Raw genomic sequence first — 23,876 nt, forward strand, 5'->3', positions numbered from 1 at the left:
GCTTGAATTTTAAATCAGAATTAAATAATGGAAATTAAGGAATAAACATATGATTTGGGGGTTAATTGAAAGACAATATATTATTAAAAGTTAATACTTTGTAACACACTTGCTGTAAACTATCGCTGATTGTCTGCAAACAACAAATTATCAATACCATTCATGCACTCATCCCAATCACAGCAGCCAACCAGCCAATGAGGCCTCATGTAGGTGTTGAACTTCCAGCATACACATTAGCAGATAGCAAGGCAGATTAGACAGCTAATGAAATTTCCAACTACTACGAAACTATGACTCATTATAGTTAATCTGTTCTTTAGCTAGTCCTGCAATGCTACTAATCAATGAATAGCATTCGCACGATGAAGCAGCTGAACACTGACATACAAATATCATGCAGCATTGATATTGGCATGCCAACACCAGCGACGTTACCATGGGATACCCCAACTGCTTAACTGCTTCAGTGCACAACTCGCAACATGGTGCATGCATCCATCCAGCCATGTGGACAACTTATTAGTAACTTACTTGATTTAAAACATTCTTTCAAGAGCATGAATCAATTGGATTATTAATATTGACTAGCGATTGTACACTATTAAATATACTACCAAGCCTATGCATAATAGTGTCGAACTCGAAACACTTTAGTCTGAAATTACTTCAAAGTAAATGCAGTCGAAGAGTCCAAAGCAAACTGCATGCTCTGCAAGGCATGCATGTCCAGAGGTGGAAAGGAATCTAAAAACTATACAACAACAAATCTTGTCCAGCACTTGTGCTGCAAGCATATCATCGAATATGGCCTGTTCCTGGCAGATAAAAAAGGAAAAGGATGCTGCACAGTTAACCTCATCAGCTGCAGCAACTCCTTGTACTCTGACTACTGACGCCATGCTGGACCGGAAGCAGCCATTTGCCTTTGACAACCCAAGAGCTATTAGTTGGCACAAAGCTATTGCAGAGTTCATGGCTAAGGCAGAACCATGCAATAAAATTCCAAGTCGTAAGTACTTTTCCACATCTTTGATACCTGACATGCATAAGGCGATATAAAGCAATGTGCATGATTTAGTTTCTGCCCAATCTGACCTTAGTTTGACCTCTGATGCATGGTCAGACCTGTCCATCAGCGTAGCTTTGTTGAGTCTTACGGCACACTGGCTGACAAAGACTTTCAGCGGAAACAGCTGATTTTAGCAACAATGCCTCTTGATGAATCACATACAGGAGAATATTTGGCGAGCAAACTGGACAAATTATGCGAGGAATACAACATTCCCAAAACTCATATCCACGTTCTTCTGCGTGATGGAGGTGCAAATATGGTTAAAGCAATGCGCCTGGCTGAAATCGACAGCATCAGCTGTTTTGCACACATGCTGCAGCTCATTTTCAGTGATGGCATTCTGTCGCAACGAGCAGTCAAAGATGTTTTGGCAATCTCACAATCCATAGTCATTAAGTTCCAGAACTCCATCCTGGCACAACAGCATCCAAAGAATGACTTAGAGCAGAATGCATCATAGTTGCGTCAGCTGACAAGCAGGAGGAGCCCCTGACCAAAAAAAAAGAAAAACTGAAACTGAACCAAATGCCACTGGACCATAAACATCAAGTCTCTGGGATTTGTTTTCTGTGTACTGTGCTGAACCTGTCCGTACCATCAACAAAAAAAAACATGTGGATGACGCCGTTGATGCAGTGCTTGAATTGTATCTGGCTAGCCCTCTGTTGCCGCGAGAAGACATATATGGCTGGTGGAACACTCACAGATTTCAGTTCCCCATCTTGGCCAAATTAGCTAGATGCTATTTGTCTGCACCAGCTTCAAGCATTCTGAGCAAGCAGCTGTTTAGTGGCACAGGCCAGAATTTTTCGGTCATCGTGGATCTTTACTTGGCGAGAAGGGAGAAATGTTACTGTTGCTTAAATACAACCTACCTCAATTTGGCTTTCAGTATTAGCTGCAGCCAGTGTACAGTGATGTCTAACTTTAGTCTTAAAGAATGCGTATTATTAATTTTAATTATTATTGGGCTATCGTTATTAACATTTTTTAGTCATTTATTGAAATCTAGTAATGGCAAACAGCATCACTGAATGTAAGTAAAAAGACTAGCTTAATACATTTTCATTCATTTATATCTTGAATTGGCAAACCATATGTTTTATCAGTGTTAGTTTTAAAGTTTTTCAAGTTTTATGTTTGTGTGATCATTATTTCTATAAATAGCAATGTACTTCTTATCCAGTTTCTGTTGTTTTTGTATAGAAGTTCAAATTCACTTGCCACATAAACAACCTTGTTATAACTCACACGGCAAAATACCTGCTTGCATTACACTAATAGGTTTATGTTTGTGAACCAGTCATTGATATAAAAGAAATAATGAAATAATCAGTCTCATAATCGGTATCGGCAATTTTAATAATCGGCTATATGTGGTATCGGCATAATTGGCAAGAAGTGACATCAGTACAGCTTTACCATGTACTTGTAGGTTCGATGAATCTAAATTTATTTCATTTAATTATGAAGTAAATAATTGACCCAGGTTATTTTCATATTCAGAGGAAACTATGGTACAATCTGTAAAAATCTGCATCCTTAAAAATCATAAAACATGGAAATTTATTGAGAAAATATTGAAACCTGTTTATTGGAGATAAATCATGCCATGAGAAAAGTGATATCTGAAGACAAATGGCTTCTCAATGGAAGTCACAATAAGATATAAAAGTGTTTATCCATGCATGAAAACTGTGGGCTTTCATATCTGATAATCTTTCAAAAGAGGTGAGGCTGTATTATTCTTCCTGCATAAATTTAAATTTCAACTGCATATTATCACCAAATCAGAAATTTTAAAAGAAACCAAACATTTGTTCAAAATTTTCTGGTGAAAAAATTAACAACATGTCTCATAAATATAAAATTACATAAGACTGAATGTGGCTTTGTCAATGCTGGAGAAAATGTCAAAATTAACACACACAAAATTACAACACAGTCTAAAATGCAACAGTTGGATGGTGCTGACTTGAAACTTGATGGAAAATTGTTTTTCAACTATATTTACCTTACAAATTTTTTTAACAGTGTCATTTAATGGAAAACATTTATCCAGTAATTATTAAGAAAAACCTTGCAAGTAGTTGTATGGTTTCTAATGAAGCTGACTGTTATTAAACCCAGATAAAACTGGTTCACTGTGAACTATAATTCTAGATATAATGTTTACAAAGCATAAAAAGACACTAATTCCTTTTTGTGTGTATTAAATGTTTTGAACAAGACAGACAAGCTATTTTCAGATTTGAATTTCCAATCTTTTTCATAGGCTTTGGTATATGAAAAGTTAGGTTATTCTCCATTCAGCGACATCACATTTTTGGGTCACAAGCACTGATCGCCCTTGGGACCTCAACACACTTTTGAGTCTCAAAAACTTCCCAACACCATCTGGGAATATGGCAGGTATATAAAATGTAGAATCATTAAATATGGACAACTTACTGATGAATACACATATTCCTACTTCAATTGCATAAATATTCAATCATAATGTGTGAGTTGGTGACCTTCTTTGGTTGAAATGGAGCACAGTAGTACTAACATAGATGCATCCACTCACCAAACTTCATGACTGGAACATGCAAAGTACCCAATAATTGAACTTCAAGGAAACCACTTCATCAAAGTCACTAAAAAGCATGAAATACAAGTCACAGAGACCTCTTTACAATAAGGATGAATAGAGCATAACAAGGTGCATCCAATTATCAAGTTTCATTGGAATGGACACAATACCCAGTAACTAAACTTCAGGTACACAGTTTCAACAAAGTCACTAAAAAGCATGAAATACAAGTCACAGAGACCTCTTTACAATAAGGATGAATGTTGACAGGTCTATCCATTTAGGAATGGTAGCATTAACAAGATTTTCAAGATGACTGTTCTGACGGTCATCTTGGCCATCAGATCTGCCGTTTTTCATTTAGGACCAATAAACCATCATAAGAAGTCTATACTGAAAACCCCCTGCTGATATGACTATCCAGGAATAGCAATAACAAAATTTCCAAGATGTCCACTGTGGCAGCCATATTGGACATCAATCAGCCCCATCACATAAGTTCTTCTGAACTATGATAAGTAACACTAAACAACAGATCTCCATTTTTCATTTGCTTATTTTTTTTCAAGGACTGATTTCAGTTATTTCTTTTGCACACAACTTCTGGTAAACAAAACAACTGTAACATCAAAAATTAATCCGATATGTTGATTTCTAAAATCCTCCATGATAAAGAAAAAAGGATCATTTCATTTTAAAAGCTTGAATTTCACAGGTTTTACCACATATTAGAGCAGATATTGAGACTTGACATAGATGATATGCACATAAATATCCTTCTTCTGATGATGATGATGTGAGAGAGAGAGAGAGAGAGAGAGAGAGACAGAGACAGAGAGAGAGAGAGAGAGAGAGAGAGAGAGAGAAAGAGAGAGAGAGAGAGAGAGAGAGGTGTAGCATGGTACCTTCTTCTGAGTAGAGAACCTCAACTCCTCCATTTCCTCCTCCTTCTCCTCAAGCTCTTTCTGCTGCTGTTGCTTCAGTTTCTCATAATTCATTTCCAGCCTCAGCTTTGTCTAAGTGAGGAGAAAATTTACCCAGTTATCTTTTGGAAGGCTAGATGGAATTCAATACATGATCTTATACAAGTCTTCATTAGAGATTAAACTGATAAAACAAAGTGGATAATTTCTATTATATGTCATCATTTACAAGTGCAAGTTATAAATTACTCCATAAGTTTTACACTGATACACAAACCTGATGATAGAGCTCTCAATTTTCTGGAAAAATATTTGAGAAAATGAAAATTTTCTTATGTACACAGGTTATCGAGACTGAAAGAAAATAATTATTTTAAATGTCAGACTATTTAGGTCAGCAATTGCATATTTCATTTAAATATGTGCACAAATTACCACATTATTAAAATGACTATTTGATTCCACAAACCATAGCAGAGTAGAAAAATTATATGTTAAGCGCACCTGAAAACATAATGATGAAATATTACACTTGTCAAAAGTGAAATATATGAAGTGAATTCAAGAAACTGTATACCAACCAGGTCATGTGATAAATTCTATTGTATTTCTTATTATGTCTATCAAAAGCTAGATTTCTGAAAATTCTCTGAATCATGCAATTATATTTCCAGTTTTCAATATTTTCCTGAAAACAAACATGGACCGTGACTGCTTATATTTCTCTCAAATGTTTTATAATGCCGTGATGAGACATGAGATCTAGTACATGTCTCTTGTACTAATTACCATAACAGTACTTGTATCTGCTGTACTAATTACCACAGCGATACTTGTGTCTCATGTACTAATTACCATAACAGTAGTTGTATTTCCTGTACTAATTACCACATCAGTACTTGTATCTCATGTATTAATTACCACACCAGTACTTGTGTCTCCTGAACTAATTACCATAACAGTTCTTATATCTCCTGTACTAATTACCATAAAAGTACTAGTATCTCCTGTACTAATTACCACAGCGATACTTGTGTCTCATGTACTAATTACTATAACAGAAATCTTTGCCAGTTTTAAAATAATCATCGATAATTTAGCTTAATAAAAAAAAAATATGATTAGATATTCCATTCTACCTGTTCAAGCTGCTGAATGGAAGCTGCCTGGTCATCCAGTTCCTCCTCCTGGTCCTTGATCTTTGCTTCCAGCTCATTCCTGGCTCTCTTCAGGGCCAGCACCTGTAATGTACCATAAGACAATACTGTAACTACAGGCCATACAGTTATAGCTGTTAACAGAGCTCCCCAAAACTTGTGAATAGATGTCCAACATTGGTTGTAGTCAATCCTATGTAGCATTACCCCTTGTCATCTTACCACAGAAAAGATAGCTTCAATACATTTCCACTTGTGTTTTTAAAAATAATCAATTTTGAAGCCATTATCTGATTATATAGCTACTGAGTTAATGTTATATATTCCCAATTTGACAAAATCCATATATCTTGTGCAAAATTAAGCTGTAGTATTGTGGTTATAATTAATTCTTTTTCCTGGACACAAGTAAAAGTTAACAGCAGAATATCTTATTTGTACAGTGGTTATTATACTTTTTCTATTTCTTTCTTGCATCTTTTGGAAAATGATTTAACTGTTGGTTGGGACTCCCTCCTCCTTACCCATCAATCTGAAAAGTATATCCCCAAAACCTAGCTGAGGCATGGAACCATGAGGCAGAAATGTTACCTGGTAGAGGTTGGATTATACTGTTCACAGACACCCCCTGTAATTTCACACCTGTGCAATGTACATACTGCATCTATAATTATGTCAAATACCCAAATACCACTTTAAATTAATATACTTTATCAAGTCTGAATATGAGTTAGCAACAATTCCCAAGGTCCCATATGGGCATTTTAATACCAATGAAAGCATCAGTCTAATTTAGACATGTCCATCATATATGACAAATTCTGGAAGCCTGTTGGACATGTCCATCATACATGACAATTTCTGGAAGCCTGCTGGACATGTCCATCATGACAAATTCTGGAGGCCTACTGCACATGCCATTATGATAAATTCTGGAGGCCTACTGCACATGTCCATCATGACAAGTTCTGGAGGCCTACTGCACATGTCCATCATGACAAGTTCTGGAGGCCTACTGCACATGTCCATCATGACAAGTTCTGGAGGCCTACTGCACATGCCATCATGACAAGTTCTGGAGGCCTACTGCACATGTCCATCATGACAAGTTCTGGAGGCCTACTTCACATGTCCATCATGACAAGTTCTGGAGGCCTAATGCACATGTCCATCATGACGTGTTCTGGAGGCCTACTGCACATGCCATCATGACAAATTCTGGAGGCCTACTGCACATGCCATCATGACAAATTCTGGAGGACTACTGCACATGCCATCATGACAAGTTCTGGAGGCCTACTGCACATGCCATCATGACAAATTCTGGAGGCCTACTGCACATGTCCATCATGACAAGTTCTGGAGGCCTACTGCACATGCCATCATGACAAATTCTGGAGGCCTACTTCACATGTCATCATGACAAGTTCTGGAGGACTACTGCACATGTCATCATGACAAGTTCTGGAGGACTACTGCACATGTCATCATGACAAGTTCTGGAGGACTACTGCACATGCCATCATGACAAGTTCTGGAGGACTACTGCACATGCCATCATGACAAATTCATAAAAAATCATAAGAACACTAGCAATACCATGCTACCCATTAAGTAAAATAAAGCAAATTTTATTGATCTGAGAGCAATAAATAATCAGCGTTATGAGGTTATTAATATGCTACAATTCTAAAATAAATATGACTTTTAAGTTGTCATTTTTCTTTTCCATTTCTTTCTTTCTACATTCACAAGTTTATGAAGAAAAGAACTGGTTAATCAACTGCAGAAAATTATCTTTAATCCACAGTACATAACACTACTAACAAGGATAACTACCTCTAATCCATAGTACATTATACTACTAACAAGGATAACTACCTCTAATCCATAGTACATTATACTACTAACAAGGATAACTACCTCTAATCCATAGTACATTATACTACTAACAAGGATAACTACCTCTAATCCATAGTACATTATACTACTAACAAGGATAACTACCTCTAATCCATAGTACATTATACTACTAACAAGGATAACTACCTTTAATCCACAGTACACAATGGATCTGCCTTTACCACATGCAACACCTGAAGTCTCAACTTGGAAACCACCAAGATCCCAGACAAGGAAGCTGTGGTGGCTCTGCGATTAAGGCACTGAACTCATGACCAGAAGATCACAAATTCAATTCCCACAATCTGACTGGCCTTATGTTCACATGCTCAGCCAATTAGATGTAGGATCACCTCATTAAAATACATAGCTATTACTCATATCTGAACACTGAAATCTCGCTGAGATTAGCTTCCATAATTAAAATCTGATATGTAATTTGTCTTCTAGAGTTTACAAGTTCTGCTAATCAGATGCAAGATCACCTCATGATTTCTGCATATATATGGCTTGTATTTGGACATGCCTGAGACCGTGATATAAACCAATATTGCAAGTTTGATCAAAACTGCATCAGAAATATGGCTTCCAGACTGGTAACAAGATCAGCCAATCAGATCAAGAACTGACCTCAATCATAATAAAACGTGTCTTCGATATCTGTGATATTCTAAACTTGATCAAAATCAGATTAGAAATATGGCCTCAACAGTGGTAACAGGCTCAACTAATCAGATCCAATGGATACTTAGATCTCACTCATAGCTGAACTCCTCAGAGATAATGATGACATCAACCTATTTTCCAATGTCGATTAAAATCAGATAAAAAACATGGTCTCCATAGTATTTTTGGGTCCCAAGACAAACAGACAAAGAAAACAAACAGAAAATATGGTATATGCAGACTCTTCATAGATTTTTAACATTTGAATATCTTGAAAGTCCTGGATCTTTTGAATCCCACTCTGAGTTCAATGGACATGTGGCAAGGAGTGCCTGTAGTTGCCTATTGTATGTTTGACACTTGATCCAAATTGATAACATATATAAATATTGTAAAATAAGAGAAACATGAAAATTTATATGCAAAGGACATCTCTGTGTCTTCTTTTTTCTAACTATGTAATCCAAGCACTCACCTCATGGTCGTCTTTGGTCCCTGACAGTGACAAGTCCATTACTTCTTTCTCCAGTCTATTGCATTTTTCTGTCATGGCCTCAAGCTCCAAACGGACTTTCTAGAATTAAAGATGGCAATACAGTTGTAAAATTATACCTCACATCGTATTAAGATACCCACAAAAACTAAAAGTGACCCATAAATATATACAGCTGACCTGTATAACAATTTCTGTTAAAGAGAGTTGTAAGCAAAATGTTCAGTTTCTGCTATCATTAACTAAAATATCCAGACATTAAAAAATAATTTTTCTCTGCATCTAGATAATTGGTGTGTAAATGAAAATTATCATTTTTCCAGAATATCTTGTTGGGAAAATGAATAAATCTAGTGTGTTCTGGTGCATCAAGTACGTTCAAGAATCAATGCCAGCTGTAAATCGGTAAACTAGGTTGCATTATATTCTTGCTTGGAAACGATAATATTTTGATCTAATCTTTTTGAAATAAAGAATAGTGGTCACAGTTCTGATCTTTTGTTTTTTGTTTTTTTTTTGTTCACGTAAATACACTGCTACTGGAGATAGGTCTAGTCATGTTAGACTGAGTTATCTTTTATGGTAAGAGTGACATCCCAATTCTGCATATGCCAATAGTGTAAAACAAAAGGAAAGGAAGAAAAGTTCAATTTTTAATGTAGCATTAATAAAAGTAACATTCTTGAGCCCTCTACACACACTATTTCACAACTAGAAATTGTTTATATAAGGCGACAAAGTCACAAGAATACAGTGACTCATAGAAGAAATAAAATCTCAGCCAACAGAAATATACAGAAAGCTGTCAGGGCTATAAGAACTCCAATGATAATTAGGATAATCAAAGTAGTTTCAAGGCCAAGTAGACATCATTTCAATCTCACGTTTTTGAATACGGCTAAAACACGTCAGTTAACATTCCAACATGGGGGCCCTGAGTGGTCGAGTGGTCTAAAGCGCTCTCCGTTACGGATCACTGCCATCTCACCTCTGTCTGCAGCGGTTTGAGTCTCGGATTCAGCCAATGTGGGTATGTGAGAAAGCTTGCCAGTAGCTTCTCGTGGGTTGGTGGTTCTTTCTGGGGTTTTCCCAGGTTCTTCCTCCACCATTAATACTGGCCGCCATGTACAGCCTATCGTGTGCTGAAAAATGGCATAAAAACCCTGCAACAACAACAATAACATTCCAACATGAATTATTTTCCATCTATTAAAATAAAATGTACTTAGTGTCTCTAAATTTGATGCAATATTTTGAAAATTAATAAAAATTCTGAGAATATGCTGTTCCAAAAATGTGACAGCCTGAATATTTGGATCAATGATGTTAAGTTTGATGAATAAAGAGAATAAAAGCCGTTTAAATAAAAAATAACCACTTAAATCAGGTAAGCTAAAATGCATATCTAATTTATTGAGAATACATGAACCTAATGAAACAAAACTCTTTCCCAAATACCAGGAAACCTCTCACTTATCCATGCTGGCCAAGCCAAGATTTGAACTCAAACCATCACAGGTATGATGCAAGTGATCTGTAAAGGCAAGCGCCTTAGACAACGTTGCCACCTAGTGCCCCTCCAGGTATGAAATAAATACAAATTTCTGATTTTAAGTTATCTATACGCCCATGAGAAAAATTCAATGAAAACTACTTCATTCTGCATAAAATATGATTTGTCATTTGGAAAAATTAGGCTCTTTATGAAAAAACTGCTTCATTCTACATTATGTTATGACTTGTCATTATGAACACAGAAAAAGATATAATAATCCTAAGCACGTATATTGATAAACAGAGACAATAAAAGCTGTCTTGAAAGAACTCTGCTGGCACAAATTATGATATCTCAAAACAGGCGGTCTCTCATAACTGGTCATAACACTATATATAATTAATAAATATGTGCAGTTTAAGTCTGATCTATCATGATAGGTGGTCTCTTAAAGTAGTGGTCTTTCAAGATAGGTTTAACTGTATCATAATTATATATATATATATAGTTACATAAAATGAAATAAACATGAATCTGCCTTTGTTTGGCTAACCATTCTACCATGACACAATTTAACTTATGTTGAGTAATTTGCCTTAGGTAAACCACTCTACCATGTTACAATGTAATTTATCATGAGTAATTTACCTTTGGTGAACCATTCTACCATGTTACAATGTAATTTATCATGAGTAATTTGCCTTTGGTGAACCATTCTACGTCACAAGTAATTTATTACGAGTAATTTGCCTTTGATGAACCATTTTATCATGACAATGTAATTTATATAGAGTAATCTGCCTTTGGTGAATCATTCTATCATGACACAGTGTAATTTATCATAAGTAATTTGCCTTTGGCAAACCATTCTACGAAGTCAGAATGTAATTTATTGTGGTAATTTGCCTTTGGTGAACCATTCTACCATTACAATGTAATTTATCATGAGTAATTTGCCTTCTTTGATAGGTGAACGACTCTACCATGTCGCAATGTAATTTATCATTAGTAATTTGCCTTTGTTTGATTAAACCATTCTACCATGTTGAAATGAAAATTATCATGAATAATTTGCCTTTAGTGAATGTCAGTGTAATTTATGAGTAATTTGCCTTTGTTTGGTGAAGTACTCTACTATGTCAGAATGTAATTTATCATGAGTAATTTGCCTTTCTTTGGTGAACCATTCTGCCATGTTACAATATGGTTTATCATCAGTAATGTGCCTTTGTTTGGTGAACCATTCTACCATGTTACAATGTGGTTTATCATGAGTAATTTGCCTTTGTTTGGTGAACCATTCTGCCATGTTACAATGTAATTTATCAAGCCAAATCATAAAAAGATTCTTCCTAATACAGGTTTTCAAATTGCAAGCTCCGTTTATTGTTAGTTTTGCCTATTTCACTGCACTATCCATATCAAAGTCTAATATTCTGCAGTGTTTATTCATAAAATTTTGTATTCAACATTCATGACAATTAAATCTGGCTTCTTATCATTTGTACCCAATAATGCTGTGAGAAGACAAAAATCTGGAATTTGCCCTTATCAGAAAACTTGCTCACATTAATGCAAGTGAGTGCAATAACCAAATTAAAAAAATGGTGAATTTACATAACTTTACAACCAATCAATTGACATAATGCATTTATGCTACTTTACCTGCAAGTCTTGATCTGATGTAAATTTTTCAGCGATGCTCTCATCTCTTTCACGCTGAAGTTTTTCTCTATGAGTTCTCTCCTGCTTGGCCTCATCCTGAGCTTTGGACAACTCTGCATCAAACCTGGTATATAGAAAGGATATTAAACTAATTTTATTCAGATATCAATTTATGAAACAGTTGAATATTAAAACATGCCACAAGCTGCTTTTAGAATAATACATTATCTGACAAGTGAAATCAATATCCAAACACAAGCAAAGATATAAAATTCATAATTGCAAGACTCTTCAACATTCAGCAACTTTGCCTGGAATCATGTCATCTTGTAATATGTGATTTTTGTGGTAGACAACATAATATTACCAGTAGGTTTTATTTGCATATACTGTTCTCATAGGTAGCCAGTTTTAGTCATGGTTCTCAAAAAACTTAAATCTTGACATTTGTAAATTATGTGTTGTCTCAGCCATTTTTGGATGTCACAATAATTTTGAGGGCAACAATGAATAGTGACTTGTAAATATGTTCATTAAAAAGCAGACCTGAGCCACATTGAATGCCTGTTCACAACAGTAGACTAATAAGGGGAAGTAATTACAGTCTAATGAATGCCTGTTCACAACAGTAGACTAATAAGGGGAACTAATCACAGTCTAATGAATGCCTGTTCACAACAGTAGACTAATAAGGGGAACTAATCACAGTCTAATGAATGCCTGTTCACAACAGTAAACTAATGAGGGGAAGTAATTACAGTCTAATGAATGCCTGTTCACAACAGTAGACTAATAAGGGGAACTAATCACAGTCTATTATTTACTACATGTTCATATCTTGTATGGTTAAATAAATAAATGTAATTAAGAATTAAATGAGCAATCAATTATGTGTAACAATTGGATTGATTCCATAGACTGCATCAATGTAACATTTTTGTAAGATCCAGAAAGTTTAGACGTTTACCAAAAAGAACTGCAATGTCATTTCTAGATCTAAAATGCATTCTGAATTGACCACTGGTACCAAAAAAATATTAGGAATAAAAATATAAAAGGAAGTACTGAGACTAAAAGTTGACAAGTCACTCAACTAAATATACAACAGCACCATCATGATGGCCGACAAGAACGGGTTCAGAATTGACTTTAAATGATCTTCTAATATTATACATAACATTTAATATCACATACAATATATGATATCCGAAATGATCATGTAATATTATACAAGATATCACAAATGATCTCATATCACACATATCATAATCTTGTAATACCACACATATAACAAATGATCTAACAATATCACACATATCACAAATGATCATACAATATCACACATGACATCACAAATGATTATGTAATATCACACATAACATCACAAATGATCAAACAATATCCAACATATCACGAGTGATCTTGTAATATCACACATAACATCACAAATCATTTTTATATCACATATGATCGTGCTTTAAAGTCTTATCACTTTACCATTTCTGCATTTACCTGAATAAAATCAGTGATCCTCTGCAAGTGATATGTATGAATTGTACATTTCATAAATTTATGAATCTCTCTGAATGAATGCTTTCCAGAAGCTATTCAATTTGATCCAGAAGTTTCAGTTTGAAATCAGACTATATATACCATCTCTGACCCAAATAAAAGGATAATACAAAATAATCACTTTTCTGTCTGTCCATATAATTTGTGTAATAATGAAAATTATCAATTTTCCCAAATATTGTCCGGAAAATTAACATCTTTATTCTCATGACTGTGTGTTGATAAGCCTGGCAAGTACAGAATCTAGGTAGGAAAACAATACTGCATCATATCCTTGATTGCTTATAATGAACACTTACATGATAATGTTTCAATGTTCTTTAACAAATAAAGAAGTTTGCATTTCTAGTGTTTGTTTTTTTGTCTTTGTTTGCAAAACTATGAGAGTCTGTCCATTGGGCCCATGTGCTGCCATTAGTGATAAGTCTGGGTGAAAATGCTGCCAGCAAATATGACCCATTTCTAACACCGATATTGTTTTGTAACAAATGGATTTTCATTGGCAATCAAATATGTTACTGAATATATCTGTTCATATTATCTCATGGTTACCTGTCTTGAGAGAGACCACTCATATGAAACACCTGTTTTTTATAGAGCAGCAACTCCATGCTTTATTAATTATATAGTGTTATGACCTGTTAGGAGAGACCACCTGTCTTGAGAGACCATTATTTGTAGGCAGAAGGGGTGGTCTTTCTATACAGATTCTACTGTAGCACCAAATCACTTAAGACTCATTCAGGAATTTACTGTTTTCAGAACTCTGATTATTGGTGTTATGAAGACCAAACCAAATATATCCAAAATGAGGATTCCAAAATGAGGATTCCAAGAGGAACTATGCTACTAAATAAAACTAAGACTACAAGAACTTGTGAAACTAGAGTGTCAGAGATGCTGACCACTTTATCAGAAATGAACGCAAACCCTGTTTATTTGACTGGAAATGAATGCAAACCCCGTTTATTTTACTGGAAAATGATGACAATTATCCTCGTACTTATTTAAACACTTTATATCACACAAATTAATCCACTTCATTAAAAACAGGAATTGATGTGTATCACGGTTTCATCTCTTCCTTGTGTGAACTCCAGTGGTATAATATAATAAAACGCTGATGATCATTGATTTTACTGTAATCAAAGTAACTTAAGATCAAAAGCTGTTTTACTTTCACCATTAAAATGACGAACCCTGAAGCTTGCTTTGTTTAGCAACCTGCTTAGTCATGGGACATCAGCTATTTTAATTCCTGCCCATTGACAAGCACCTTCATTTAATCCACATTATAATTAAGGTAATCAAAGCAGTTTCACCATCTGAGGCTCAACTATCCAAGCACCAGATTTTGATTACAGGTAAAACATTCATAAGTTTACATTTGAACAAGATCTTTTTTGGACGGCTATAAAAAAACTAAATTTTCTTGGTGCCTGGATAACTTTGTATCATTTAACATTATTACAAATTTGTAAAACATGTTGCCTGGAAATTTAGAGGGATCAGTTTTTTTTTGTTCATTACTGTATATATGAACTATTATTATACATCTACATAAAACCTCACCGTCTCTGCTTTCTCTCGAGGTCATTATTCCTGGCCATCTGCTCCTCCAGGTGGTGCTTGTGATCCTGCATTTCAGACATCAGTTTAGTGACTTTTTTCTTGGCTGCAAGTAGTTGTCGGCGCTGTTCCTCAGCATCCTCAGTAGCCTCGTGTAACTGTAACACAATGGTTTCATTGAAAATCAGTGCAACAATTTATGCATCCCAGACCTGCCAACAATGACGAGTCCGTCTCAGTAAGGTAGTTGATTTTTTTCCGTAAGATTGACCAGTTTTCAGTAAGGTGTAACAGAATATGAATGACTGCTACTGTAAAGCTGGAAAACGTAATTAAAAATTTGATGCATCGATGATAAACATTATGTTCAACTGAAAAGTTTGTGAAGTATGTGTAGACTTTATCTACCACTAGTACAGTTGCACAAACCCTATGCAGCTCAATGGCTTGTTGCTATCTCTCAACCGGACATAATTCTTGGAAATTCTTTTCTGTTTCACATGAAGCTGGCAATTATATCTCCTGCCACAAGTCATACTTAAATTGGCATGTGAGGTGCAGTTTAAAGCATCTGGGGTGCAGCTGTAAAATTTGTCTGGTTCCCTGATTAATTTCACTAATTCTCAGATTAAACGCTGATCCAAATAAAACGCGGATGAACCAATTATCAGGATGATTCGGCAATGATCATTTTTCCATTGTTTTTGCTAGTATGCCATAAGTCTATATTTTAAGTGTAATTTTCATAAGACTTGCGGCAAAATTTTAAGACTTGGCAGGTCTGGCATCCAGAGTCTTCTCTCAAAATAGGAATTTCCAATATGGAGAATCTACATGTCTAACTTTGGTGATTTTCCATTTAAAAGTTGTATTTTATTACTATTCAAATAATTTGTCGATAAAATTATACTGCATTTAAATTACTCTGAAATAGTCAAGAAAAACGATTTTCTGTATATGATAGTGAAGATACATACACAAAACTATATACATGTTTTCTTCCAAGTCTGCAGAATGAATGAGTTGGATAGATTAACTATGCAAGATTATACAGGTATTCAATAAAGTAATAGAATATAGACCGGCAGATCAATTCACTCTTGATCTTTATTAGCAGTTTAGCAAAATCTTGTTGGCATCTGTCATTTATACCCTTAATCATGAAAGATGATCTCTTAATTAACAGATCTGATGAACCTCACAAAGTATGCATGTTGCTGTTTTTATTGTAGCTGTTTCTACCCCAACCCCCAATCTACTAATTACAGTTTGCATGAGCTGGCTGATGCAAATTCACAATTCCTTGGTGCATAGGTTTATTTTTAAGAAGACACTCTCACCTGGTACTATCTGATCATAAATCTCTGGTTTTCTTTTACTTGTCAACAGTTTACTCACAACATCAAACTCATGGGGTTTATCTCACTCAAAATCTTACAGAAGCTTAAATTTAGTGCAATGAAGCATTCTTAAGGACATGAGTGATTGAGCCAAGAGCACAGAACTGTGGCATGCTGCATTTGTGTGGGAAATACTCGACAGAAAATCAATACCCAAATTTTTTATGAAATTTTCCACTTAAACTACCATCAACTTGTAGCAGTAAACAGTCCTGGACTGATCATGGTGACCTGGTAATTTAGCTTTCATCAGGACAAATCTATTAAAAAAAAACTGGCATTGTGACAGTATGCAGCTTCCATCCTCGTCGACATGTCATCTCCACAATAAGATGAACAACTGACCTATCTCCAGAACATAAATATATCTGCCTTCTATTCAGGTTAGCGAATCTTTTACTGTGACAATAACTTACATATAAATTTATACTAATTTTTAGTACGTAAGGAAACTTTTTATGAAAATATAGTTGAAAATATGCTTAAGTTATAGCCATTTAATTTGTATATGTTATAGTGATAGTCAGGTAAGTGAAAGACACCAAAGATGAATGTTAGACAAGTGTTTCAGTTTACCAGTGATGTGTTGGCAGTCATCAGGTACTGACAAATGTTGGAGTCTGATACATGGTGATAGATTAAGTAACAAACTCAACATTACTTTCATGACTGCTTCAGTGGCCAAGTGGCTAGAGTGTCCACCTCGGATGCAGGTTTGAACCCCAGCTGAATCATACCAAAGAATTATAAAAGTGGTACATGCAGCTGCCTCGCTGTGGCGCTCAGTGTTAACAGGTTGATGCTAGGACTGGTTGGCCTGTTGTCAGAATAATGTCACTGGGTGGGACATCATGCTACATGTCTGCAACATGATGCCCCAGTGCTAGTCATCACTATAAACTGTCAAACAGCAGACATCGAAGCAAACTAACTGAATTTTTTTAAAAACTACTTTAAAAATCCGAATCAAAGACATACACCACATTACTATCATACTTAATGATATGCTATTGTACCAGAATTGAATCAGGTGAACAATTAAAAAAAATTCAACACTCCTACCCTTTTCTCTATTGCCTTTCTGGCCTGCTGCTCCTGTTCCATCTCCTCTTCATGTTGTTGACTCTGCTTTTTTTTAGTGAAATCCATCTCCTTCAGAAGACGATCATATCTATCTTTGTAAATACCACCTGGAGAAAATGGCAAGAAACAAGCTACAAGTTTTCCATGGAATACTGTGGCTCAATTATGAATGACAGTGCAGATTTCTAATTACCAAGGAAGTCAGATCAGAGATGGAATTAGTTTAATACATTAGGCATTATTATAATGAAGTTCCTGTTGAATTCAGTAAGTGATGAAGATGACTTCCAAAAACTTGAACAATGAACCTTAACATTGTTGACAGAGGTTACTCAGCAAAGTTGTGACTAAAAACACTGAACCTGTGAGAGATTTTCTTAAAATCCAAAGAGACCTTCAAAGTTATCAAGCAAAAAGGAAATCCCACAGTATAAAGGACATGCATATGAACAGACAGATATACCATTGCCTGCACCATCCTTAGAATTTGCAAGATATAAAACGCTTTTTATTGTAACATTATTCATACCAATAAGCAGATAAGCAAAACAAAAACCATGTGAAGATGCTAATTTTAACAAATGTCTTTACATTGATAAAATATTTTGAGTATATGTGATATGTGACCCAAATGAGTAGGTAGAATATTTCTCATCATACAATAGAGAAATCAGACATGATAATATTTGGTCCTAAGATTTTTAATCATTTTTATATTCAGCCGCAAACTCAACTCCAACTTTTAGCATCTGATTGCCAGACACAGGTGGAAATTTGAATTCAGTCTAAGTCTCAGTTAAAATCTATTATCTCAGGGCCTGATGTCTACTACTTCTTTGATCAATGCCCATCACACAGATAGGGACCTACCGTCAACTTCATCCTCTTCTAGTTCTCCATCCAGTGTCTCGGCCCGCCACAGTCGGAGTTGTATCACTTCCATCTCTATCTTCTCATAATTCCGCCGAACCGTATTGTATTTGCCCTGACAACACAAAAAAGACATTAATAAGAAGTAACAAAGTGTGTTTCTTCACTTAGAAAGTTTTCTTGAAATAATATCTGTAGTACTTCAACACTCATAATTCATAAATATTGCCAATGGTGGATGATAAACCATTCTTTTTTCAGTTTCAAAATTTTATGTCTGTGATGCTTTGGGAATACATAATCCTCAAAAACTGTAGCCGAGTGGTCTAAAGCGCTCTCCATCACGGATCACTGCCATCTCACCTCTGTTTGCGTGGGTTCGAGTCTCGGGCTCGGCCAATGTGGATATGTGAGAAAGCTTGCCGGTAGCTTCTCATGGGTCGGTGGTTCTTTCTGGGGTTTTCCCGGGTTCTTCCTCCACCATTAATACTGGCCGCCATGTATAGCCTATCCTGTGCTGAAAAATGGCGTTAAACCCTATAACAACAACAACAACAAATCAAAAACTGTAAACTAGCTCCATTCTTAAAGAAACATTGAGGACAAGACTGATATGTTTAAAAAAATATTAAAAGCTAACAAATCATTAGATTTTGTAATCATTTTAGGTGAGTGACAAAAAAGTATTATGTACCCACTCTTCACAAACCCACATGATAAATCATTTTAAAGATATCTTAATTCTACACCAGTATTTTGCATTACATGGTCTTTGCAACTCATTCCATTGTCTTGGAGACAAGGTCAAAAACAGCTATATTCTAATAATATATTTTTGTGGTTTTAACACTGTAGTAGTAGTAATAATAATAATAATAATAATAATAATAATAATAACAATAATAATAATAATAATAATAATAACAACAATAATAATAATAATACTTCTCTCAGATGATGACTTAATTACTTACAAAAAAGAATTAATCAACCTTGCAGCCTTCTGTTAGATATCTTCCTTCCAGCCCTCTATTGTGTTCATACACACATACACAAGTAAATATACAATATATTAATAACTATTTACATATACACTACGTTGCTAAGAGCAGTTTGAAGGTTCTTCTAAAGTTCAGCTTGATTAGTTTGAGCATCAGACAAGGTAGCATCATCATCATGTATGTCAGATGATGATACTGCATCTCATGTTTTCAGGGTTAGGCCATTTATGAATGAAACAAATAACAAAGACTCTAACACAGAACCTTGAGGTACTCCACAACTTATCATTTTATTTGAACTAGGATGTGAACCGCTTAAGAGTATCTTCACTAAATTAATGGACTGTTTAACTTTTCAAGAAGAATTTCATGATCCACATGGTCAAAAGTCTTTGAAAATCAATGATTAGAGTGCTTACTAAATTCCCTTTATCTAAGGCTCTCAGTCACTTATCTTGTCAATCAAAGAAATAAGTCCAGTTTCTCATAAATGAGCTTTTGAAAGCCAGTTTGATTTTCATGAGATTGATTGTAACTGTCGGGATAGTTCATAAACAATTATGCACATGCTTTTCTAGTACCAGTAATCTGGAAAGAGAGGGAAGGATTGTTATTGGTCTATAGTTATTTACATAATCTTTTGATTCAGTTTTGCGTAGTGGTATTATTTTGTCAGTCTTCCAAGATTGGGGAAACTGACTTGTTCACATAGTACGACTGCACAGAAAGGTAATACTACCAACAACAGCAGATGCAACTGCCTTTGAGAGTATTGGATCTATTATGTCAAGTACTGAAAGTTTTAGTGCACCCATGTGGTTTAGGCAATTCAAAACAAATTTGGAACTCACTTCTGGAATTTTAAAATTAAAGTATCATTTGGAAGCTTTGTGGAATGAAACTTTTAGTTCCAAATCATCTGAGTCCAACTTACCTATGTAAGTTTGGAAACAAACTGTTTGCAAATATTTAGTTGAAAATATTTGTAACATCATCTGGACCATAAATATGGCTACCATCATTAATTGGTGATGATTTATTTGCATTATTCTTACACTTCCCTGCACCAAATTTCTGAAAAATATTCAAGCTAATTTTGGTGCTGTTTTATCTTATCATCAAGAACCTTGTGGCAATGGTTTCCATTTACTTGATTAATAATCTTGCTTACTTTATTCTCCAGAGTTCGTATTCATCTTTATTACTGAAAGATCTCAAGTGGTCTCATCTTATCATACTTTTTTACATTTCTGCATTGACCCAACAAGGTTGATGATCATATGTCACTCTATAGATCTCAGAAGCCACCGTGTTTATTGACAACTTCAAAAAATAGATCTGACTAAGTGCTTAAAATATCATCACAGAAAATATTAATAGTTTATAGTAAAAATTATTTGCCCTAAATCCTTTAGGAAAATATCATTGCAGAAATTTTTAAAAAGACCTGTATGAGTCAGATTTTATAAACAATCTTATCTATAAAATTGTTGTTGTGCTTTCTCTTGAGAATATTGCAAAATGAGCACTTAAACCAAATTATGGAAGAGAAATATATATTGGAATCTGATACTACTCTAGTGGGTTCACTAATTGTCAAATACCAAAAGGTCAACAAAATCTGATTTTTCTTTTATTTGTTTATTCAGGATATTCATCTCACCTAATACCATATAATACTTACTTATATGTCAAATCCAACTGAAAACTGCACAGACCAAGATCTTTTGTCATATAATGCAGTCACATCTGGTCCGTGCAGTTTGTTAGGATTGATCAGCAAAACAAACAAAAAAGACCCTGATTTGCTGGCACATTATGCAATAGCAGATCAGGGTCTATGTGGTTTGTGGACGAGTATATGAGTATATAAGGTATGTATTATTATTTCTCTTCATTTATAATTTTCTTCATCTGAAATTCAAAATCCAAATTAACATGCAAAGACAGAAGCCTATACATTAAACCCACTCAATACAGTTTAGCTTTGGGGTGATCCGAATCCATGACTATCAACTCCTTCTAATTCAAGATCCATCCTTCTTTTTGCAACTGTACCATCTTTTCAGTCCTGTTAAATGTATTTACAGTCTGTTTATTCATGGCATGGATGCTGATTGTAGTGTCATCTTTACAACTAGACGAATGATTACATCTGCACATTGATTTGTTGCATTTACTATATACACAGGTTAGGAAGCTGTATGTTTGTTAAGTGGGATCTGGATTTACCATACAGCCTTTGTAATTTATCAGTTCACAAGGTCTGAGGGAAGCTATTGGAGCCACTAATAGGAACAACAGTAATGGCCTCACCGCCTGTGTCCTATTGACCCAGTTGTAAACTTTGGCTTTGTGGCCTAACTCAGAATATAACCAGCATCTGAATTCCTTATGCCTACAATCAGCAACAATATCTGTATTTCACTATACAAATGACATCCTTGATTTGTCCTTAAATGTCCATAATACTAGAAGTGTTGATGTTTGTTCGCAGAGTTTTGAATGCGTCAGGAGTTTCTGACCTTTATTCTGAAATAAAACATCAACGAAATTGTGCACAATTCTGACAACTCCATTTATGTTTTTTGACAAGTTATTTGACACCTTCATAGGAAAGGTTAATCAAATAATTTTTTTCCATATATCTTTTGTCTATGTAGACGTCTATGCAAATTATGAAACCCTGGCAGTTGTATGACAGTTTATAGTTAATTCCATTGTCATTCCAATCTTCTGATGGAATCGTTTATATACTTCTCTGTTACAAATCATGATCTCTCTGTGCTGCATCATTTCCTCCGACATAGATGACAGCAGATTTGTTTCTTGCATATCAACATGGTCATGTAGGCTGATTTACTCAAATTAAATATTAATTGTTGTTCTAAAGTTTAATACTAATGTGGTTTAATTGAAGTCTACGTAAATCGTGATTGTTGAATATTTTGCACCTTAAATGTCATCCAAACACTTCTAGACAATTATTATTGATCACTAATGAGTTTCACAACGGTGATCAGGTTCTCAACTCGGAAAAGAAAAGTGAACATCAGGTCTCATCATAACATATAACAGGGTAGTATGCATTATCTCAACATGCAAAGCTTTCATGTTCACATCACAGTGTACAACATTCAATCTGTTTTGTAGAGAACCACACCTATCGGTTGACCTCTAACATAAATGTCCAAGTACTTTTAACACAGATTTTGCCATAATATTTCTCATGGCATGTATATTATGGCCTTCCAAGGTATATGGATCTATTAAATGAAAATAAAGCAAGTCACCACCATTTAAGGTATGTGTACTCAAATTATAAAAATGTCACCCATTACTGAAATAGTTGTTACTGGATGTCGGCATGACCTGTATAACCTGCACTATAAAATCATACAGTTTAATGTCTTTACGTCTTGCTTGTATAGTGGCACCAAATACTGCTTATTTTTTATTTTCATTCTTTTCCAATTCTCTGATATCTGTAATGTATAGAATGAACATTGTCCACTGTAGCTTTAAGTTCTACTTTGCATGTGAGGCCCCTGGTGACTGAGTGGTCTAAGGCTCTCGTCTTTACAGATCCCTCATATTTCCCCTCTGTCCACATGCGTTCAAGTCTCAGGTTCAGCCAAAGTGGGTATGTGAGAAAGCTTGCCATTAGCTTCCCATGGGTTGTTGTTTTATCCTCCACCAGATATATAGCTACTATGTAGATCCTATCATGTGCTAAAAAATGGCATTAAACCCACAAAACAACAAAAACAACTACTACTCTGAAGTGAAACAAATTATGGTGGATGTTTGGGTAATCAATGTGCATTGCCTCCAGAATGCCTAACAAATTATGGTGGATGTTTGGGCAATCAATGTGCATTGCCTCCAGAATGCCTAATCAGGATCTTTCACCAACATTTAAAATCTTAACTGCAAAGACAACCATAGTTCAACTTTGATTTCATTCTTGTGCAACAATGCCTTGCTGTTGTACGCTAATTCATTTGGATTTTACACTACATCTAATGATCGGAACGGAAGTAACTTGTGCAATATGACTTCCTGTTACTTTCATACCCAAATACAAACCCCCTCATTCCTATACCATGTCAAATAGTGTCTATCTTGTCTCAAATGTAAGCCATTTACAAATCCTGGTCACTGTAAATGACACTGCTGATACCAATTTTCTTCTTTCAATCTTGATAACCTTGACCTTTGACATACTGACCCCAAATCAGACACTGCCTTCCTTCTCTTAAGTGCAAGCCATTCACAAAGTTGTGTTATGGGTTATGGCATCTGATAAGCTATTTTGTGGAAACGATGTTCCTTCTTGGGGTTTCACTGACCTCAGCCTCAAATGCAATCATCTTCAAAGTAAAGACAGAGCATATGGTACAGAACATAGATAACTGTATAGAAAGATA

At 35.1% G+C, this 23,876-nt stretch overlaps 1 protein-coding gene across 10 annotated transcripts in view; it reads right to left on the reverse strand.

Moving 5' to 3' along the window:
• LOC149775581 (unconventional myosin-XVIIIa-like) overlaps positions 1–23,876 on the reverse strand; it is a 287,486-nt gene that overhangs the window by 46,334 nt on the left and 217,276 nt on the right. For all 10 annotated transcript variants that reach the window (XM_089943593.1, XM_089943592.1, XM_089943594.1 and 7 more), the window contains 7 exons: positions 18,446–18,560; positions 17,555–17,682; positions 15,096–15,250; positions 11,952–12,075; positions 8,774–8,872; positions 5,713–5,814; positions 4,556–4,666 (listed from right to left, as the gene is read on the reverse strand). In XM_089943593.1, the coding sequence (XP_089799719.1) occupies positions 4,556–4,666; positions 5,713–5,814; positions 8,774–8,872; positions 11,952–12,075; positions 15,096–15,250; positions 17,555–17,682; positions 18,446–18,560 (834 nt within the window). The remainder of the gene's footprint in view (positions 1–4,555; positions 4,667–5,712; positions 5,815–8,773; positions 8,873–11,951; positions 12,076–15,095; positions 15,251–17,554; positions 17,683–18,445; positions 18,561–23,876) is intronic.

Source organism: Sinohyriopsis cumingii, chromosome 19 (assembly GCF_028554795.1).
Source record: "Sinohyriopsis cumingii isolate HCF-2022 chromosome 19, ASM2855479v2, whole genome shotgun sequence".
Taxonomy (NCBI): domain Eukaryota; kingdom Metazoa; phylum Mollusca; class Bivalvia; order Unionida; family Unionidae; genus Sinohyriopsis; species Sinohyriopsis cumingii.